Source organism: Rhea americana, unplaced genomic scaffold (genome assembly GCF_003343005.1).
Source record: "Rhea americana isolate MKP2758 unplaced genomic scaffold, rheAme1 scaffold_77, whole genome shotgun sequence".
Classification (NCBI taxonomy): Eukaryota; Metazoa; Chordata; class Aves; order Rheiformes; family Rheidae; genus Rhea; species Rhea americana.
The window spans coordinates 2,574,702-2,580,692 of record NW_028186945.1 but is presented as its reverse complement, the minus strand read 5'-3'; the positions used below and the strand labels follow the sequence as shown (position 1 = coordinate 2,580,692).

At 44.4% G+C, this 5,991-nt stretch overlaps 1 protein-coding gene across 2 annotated transcripts in view; it reads right to left on the bottom strand.

The window, feature by feature from the left end:
- SREK1 (splicing regulatory glutamic acid and lysine rich protein 1) overlaps positions 1-2,673 on the bottom strand; it is a 27,984-nt gene extending 25,311 nt beyond the window's left edge. For both annotated transcript variants that reach the window (XM_085322413.1, XM_085322414.1), the window contains exon 1: positions 2,175-2,673. In XM_085322413.1, coding sequence (XP_085178539.1) covers positions 2,175-2,335 — 161 coding nt within the window. In that variant the 5' untranslated portion in view covers positions 2,336-2,673. The remainder of the gene's footprint in view (positions 1-2,174) is intronic.
- Positions 2,674-5,991: the final 3,318 nt, after the last annotated feature.

Genomic DNA, 5,991 nt, shown 5'->3' with positions numbered 1-5,991 from the left:
AAAAAAGAAAAGAAAGAAAGAAAAGAAAACATGCCAGTTTTTAACCTAAACGTGTGAAATCCCCAGTAAAGGTCTCATGGTCTACACCATTCGAGACTGAACATCTGTAGATTTTTTTCCTTTTTTTAAAAATCATTGCTAACTGAAAAACATAATTCTGCTTTGTAGACAAGGCAGTTCAGGTCCATAAATAATCCTTATAAACTTAAACATCTACAGAACCAGTCATCACTAGTGTATTTTTTGTAGTATTTTTTTCCCCTATGTTTCCTGGATTTCAAACACAAAAGCTATTTGGAAAGTTACATTTAGAACTACTGTAACATCAGAACACTGCTGTAAGCAAAGCTCTAAAAGAAAATGTTGTACCATGAAGTCAAAGTTTCTTAAGAAGGTCTTTGATACCACTGACCAAGAGCATTAAAACGAAGACAGCAGACAGGTGCAGTATGATAAAAGACAAAATCTGCTAGTTTCTTTAAGATCTGATAATAATCAAATATAAATTACTTGAATGAAATTAGTAGATAACAATCAATACCCTTTTCTCATTTCCACATAACTTGATCACTGATATCATCTGAAGTCCATAAATAGGTGTTTTTACAATTAAAGTTTCAATGGAAGTCTTTCAAGAGAGCAGAACAATACATAGTTCTACAGATAAGTCAAATTAGAAATTTTCTTGTGAGGAAGTAGGTAAATACAAACAAGAGCCACCAATAACAAGTCTGATCCACTAAAAGATGATTCATGGCAATGCTTCTTCAAAAATAAGAAAGATTCTTGTCAGTGCCAGTGACAGGTAGCTAAAATCAGAATGATGATCATATGGAAACAATTTCTTCACTGCCAAGAGTTTCCAATGCCCTCAATGCTGACTCTGAAGGTGGACTACTCACAGTTTACATAGGCCTCTTTGGAAAATAATGGCAATAATAAAGAAGCATTTATGCTATCTGCAGTGTGAAAGCCTTTAAATACACAAGACAGCAATATAAGGTAGAAACTTCCCCACCAAGAACAACTCTTTCAGGAATATAAGTATTCTTAAAAGGATGTCTGATAAGCAGTGACTGAAGATACTGAAGGATTTTTGACCAGATGAAACTAAAAACATGAAGTGATAGATTTGAACACACATTAGCACAATTTAACTGAACATTCCCGGGGGTGGAGGAGGGGGCGCTAGGGAGAAAATCCWCCCAATCACTTTTAGGTAACAAAGTGAATGACCCTGACAGAAACAGCTACTTTAAAACTGAAGCCCTAAAACACTGCTGGGAAAAATCACTGGGTTCAGCAAGCACCCTGGGATTTCTGAAGGATTATCTTGAAGAACCTGCTTTTCATTTAAAGCATTAAAAAGGGAGATAGTTAATATTTACTTGTATACTAACTGTAACAAGCCCCCTCTCTCTCTCTTCCCCTCCACATTTTGAATGCTTACAACGGCTTTATTGGCAGGTTTAAGCGAACGAGCTCAAGTAACGTATGATGCAATGCACTCCTCACAATTTTCTCCTCTTTTCATTTCTGAGCACGACGCAGGTGCCGCCGCTGTCTGAACAGCTGCTGCTCGAGCGGCCCCTTCGCGAGGACGAAGGCAGCATTTTGAACACAACAGGGCCGGGCCGGGCCGGGCGGCGGCGGCTCGGAGCCGGCCGGGCCGAGGCGCCCCCGCCCCGCTCGGCACGGACGTGAGGGAGGCGAGAGGAGAGCCCTGACACGTCTCCCCCCCGCGCCACGGGGACTTTCAGGCAACGCGGGAGAGACCTCGGCCGGGCGCTGTGGGACCGCGCGCGCGCCCCGGCGCAGAGCTGTGGCTCAGCGTCACCGCGCTCCCGCCGGCGGGCCGCAGCCCCGGCCGCCATCACCAGGCCGCAAAACCCGCCCTGCTCCCACAGGCCGCTCGGAACACGCCGCGGCTGCGCCCGCTCCCGCCGAGGCCGCCATCTTAAGCCCGGGCGAAGCGCCTTTCCCCCAACGCGCTTCCCAGGACGAAAGGCGGGACCACGTGACCTCCTCCCCCTTGAGGAGACCTTCGTGCCCACATCCAAGATGGCACGTAGGGCCTTCTTTCTTGTCCCTTCTCTCCACCCTCCCGACCCCTCTAGGCCTCTTCCTCCTCCCAAGTCTCTATAGCTCCGGAGGCCGGCACAGGCCTCACTTACTCCGGGGGATAGAGGCGCAGCTCCTCAATATCTCCCAGGAAACCGAAGAGAGTCCGCATCTGCTCACTGGTTACGGCCGAGGACAGATTCGTGACCTGGATTACAGATGTGGGGCCCAAGGGGAAGCCGAGCGGCACCCCGATTCCTCCGCTGTTCATCATGGCGGAGCCCGCACAACCTCTCCGCTCGCGGCGGTGCTACACACAGCCAAAGAGGCGGACCTGACGACAGAGCGGAGCGCGCGGCGCCTGCCAGAGCGACCCAGCGTGCAGACGCTCTAGCGTCGGACTCGACTGCTCCCTGGAGGTGTTTCTCGGCGGGTAGCCGGGGCCGTTCGTCTCGCGCTGGCTGAGGCTCTTAAGGGAGCTGGCGCCACCGTCCCGCTCCGACTGGCCTCGGCGGGGCTGGCGGCGGACTGCGAGCCCGGGCGCCAAGGTCCTCCTGGAGGAGGCGAGGAGAAAATCCCTCGCCTCTGTCCGCTGCCCGAAGGAGTCGGAGGGGGTGTCCCCCTGCGCGGGGCGGGCGGTGGCCGGGCCTCAGCCCCGCCTAGAGAGGGCCGCGCGCGGCCCGGCCGTTAACGGCCGCTCCCCCCCCCCTCCACCCGCCCCGGCCTTCTCCCACACGAAAGGCCGCGGCGGCAGTCTTGGCTGGGGGGAAGGAGCGGCCGCCGGCTCATAGGGCGTTCGTGTAGCAGAGGAAAGGAGCGTGTCCGCCCAGGAGCCGCCCGCTATGCGGGCGGTTACGGCCGGAGAGGTCGTTAGCTCCATCACACGTGTAAAGGGTGCAGCTGTAGGGACAGTGCATCTGGCTAATCACAAACGAGGCGTAAGTATCTTATTAGTTGGTTTTCTTATCCTTTGGCAAAGTGAAAGGCTTCTTGTTTCGAACTTGCAATATTTAAGAGTCTAAGTATAAAACCCTACCTTTAATTGGTCAGGTTTGGCTCAGAAGGCTGATTCGGCAGGAAATCCAGGTGCTCTGCTGGCAGATTAAGATATGCCCACAAGAAATTAAAGAAAACATAAATAAGTTTGCCACTTAAATATTTTTAGTAACTCAGTTCAATAACCTATATTAATAATTCTAAAGTACTGGCTGTTTAATTATGCTAGAGAATGAACCCTTCACAGCTTTATATTCTATTTAAACAAGAAGGGTAGTAATAGGTTGTTAATGACTTTATTACAGCTTGACTGGCGATCTGTCCCAATTGCATTGATTTTTACTTGGAGTTACAGTTCATATTCTCTGGAAATAAAATTAACTAAAGAGAATGAGACTGAGCACTATATGTGTGTGTGATTGGTATATTAAACCTTAACTGTAGTCTGTCTTTAGCTTAAGGGGTGAAGATCTGCATATCTTGGCACTGAAAGAATAAGGTTTCTGTTTCAGATGTGAGCATTCTAGCTTTTAAGACCTTCATATACCAAATCTGAACTGAGAAGGGACTGAGATAGTCTTGAAGCTATCTAGGCTGAAAAAGATAACGAATTTGTGAAACTTCCTTGAGTATCTAAGTCAGTTGTTACGGAATCTTCATGGGTAAGTCATGGTAGTGCTTCATTTATTGGTGCTTGTATATTTGGATTGACAGTGAGCTAATACTTTAGAAAGGATCTGTTACAGAGTTTTAATTAAAAGAATTCTCAGACAATTGTTTGGAATGACTTAAAATGACCTACCTATATGTTTCAAGACGTGTTTATTTGAGAATTCTAATTAATGCACAGTCATATTCTTTTTCTAAAGGGAATTCAGATCCACAAAGTAAAAGAATCCAGATCCAAATTAAACCCTTTTTTTGACATCCCTACAGCTTCTTATGTAGCCTAAACTCAAAGAAGTTTAAATCCTTAATGTAAGTTTAACTTCACAAAAGTTAAAATCTTATAACATATATTAGGCAAAATTAGTCTGATATGGTTATTCTACCTATACAGATATTACATAAAGATTTCCTGTGCTTTAACCAATACATCCTATCCAAAGACACAGCAGGGATTTTTAAACTGTTACTATAAAAAGAAACTATTAGTACTTTGGACGTTTATGTCCTTTTTCCRTGGATCTCTCAGTGGAGGGTACCAGAAAAATGAGCTCTAATATTTGCTAAGAGAAAACTTCTGTGATGTCAGAACTGACTGGGATAACAGTTTTCAGGTTTTAATAAAACAGAAGGGAAAACGCCACTTACATCTGATGTTTAAGTTCCTATAGGCTGAAATTACCTTGGAGAAAATATGAAAAAAATAGATAATCTGAAGAACAGCAAGGAAAAAAAAAAAAAAGGAAAAGTTGGCACCCTCAGTGCACAGAGACTGTTGTTAAAATGCCAGAAACAAATAATGAATGCCAAATTATTTGAAGTCTAAAAGTATTTGAGGAGCCAGCATTATACAGGAAAAAAATAAAATAGGTAAAACTGCAGGAGAAAGAATCAATGTGCAAATGTTTTATGTTAATGATGATTCAAATAAGGCCTAGAAATTAGATATTTTATTTTATTTTTGGAGCTGTCTAATCCATGGCTGATAATTGTGTGTTAGCATTGCTGTCTTTCATTCTGTTGCCCTGCAGAATGAATGTTTCAGTTTTTGCTGTAAAAATAAATTTTTTAAACCACTGAGAGGACTAACTGGGAGTGTCATCATTCAGCACTAAAGCTGGATAAGCAAATTCTCAGCCCTTCAACTGGACAAGAGAACTGAACTCAGGCCCCCAGGGGCAAGTTTTCCAACCTTTAATCTGAAGGGCTCATGCTCTGAAAACAGGCTGGACACAGTACCCTTAGCCACAAGTTTCTGACTATCAGTAGAGTTTAGATGAAAGTTTGTTAAGTACCTGCAGTTCTAAATATGCCCAGAGGCAAACCTTCCTCAGAAACATACTTTTACTGTGGAGAACATAGGTATCTGTAGGTGGCAGCTGAAATACAGTGTGGCTTTAAGAGATGCCAGAGCTGATCTAGAGGATAGATACTTATGCCAAAAGAAGCAGTCACACTCCCAGACGTGTGGTTTCACCTTCTCCATTGTATTTGCAGTTGTTTGACCTGATGTAGGTTTTATTTTTATTTTTTTTGAAAGTGTGTGTGTGGGGTGTCTGCTTAGCTAGCTGAATCAGCTCGTTAAGGTAATGAGAATACTATCAGAACCATCACAAGAAGGGGGACAGCAAGGCTGTTCCCTTTGGCTGTGGTGAGCCATGAGATCAGTTCATTTCCTTTGTGAAACTCCATCCTTAGACTGCTGATCTGGCGTGTGAGCCATTTGTCATATATATATAATATATATATATATATATATATATATATATATATATGTGTAATTAAATAAATTCCCAAGGAAGTGTTTTTGAAGAGGGAAGGATCAACTTAGTGTACAGGTTTCTTTCACAAGGAAAGTTAAAATGAATGAAAAAAAAAATCTTCAATTGATAGAGTGATATACAGTCACATAAGGAACAAAGATAGTTGTACTATGGGTTAAACCTATGATCCGGTGCCTGACCCATTAGTGAGTAAAACTGCCTTCTGTTTCTACTGTGAGCATGAAAGTGGAGTTCAGACTAAAGACTCAGATAAAAAGAGGACATCAGTTATATCATTTTCTAGATACTCTCGCCTTTATCTGTGACTGGGTTGATGAAGGTGATTTCTTAGATGCTAGAAGGAGCCACCCTACAGCAGTTGACCAAGCAGTAAACAACAATTAAGCAGGGTCCTTGGTGCAGCTAGAGGTGACCCCCAGCCTTTCCTTTTGTGTCCTGTTACCCACCTGCTCCTGCCCAGACTCCCAGGGCCCAGGAGCTCGTG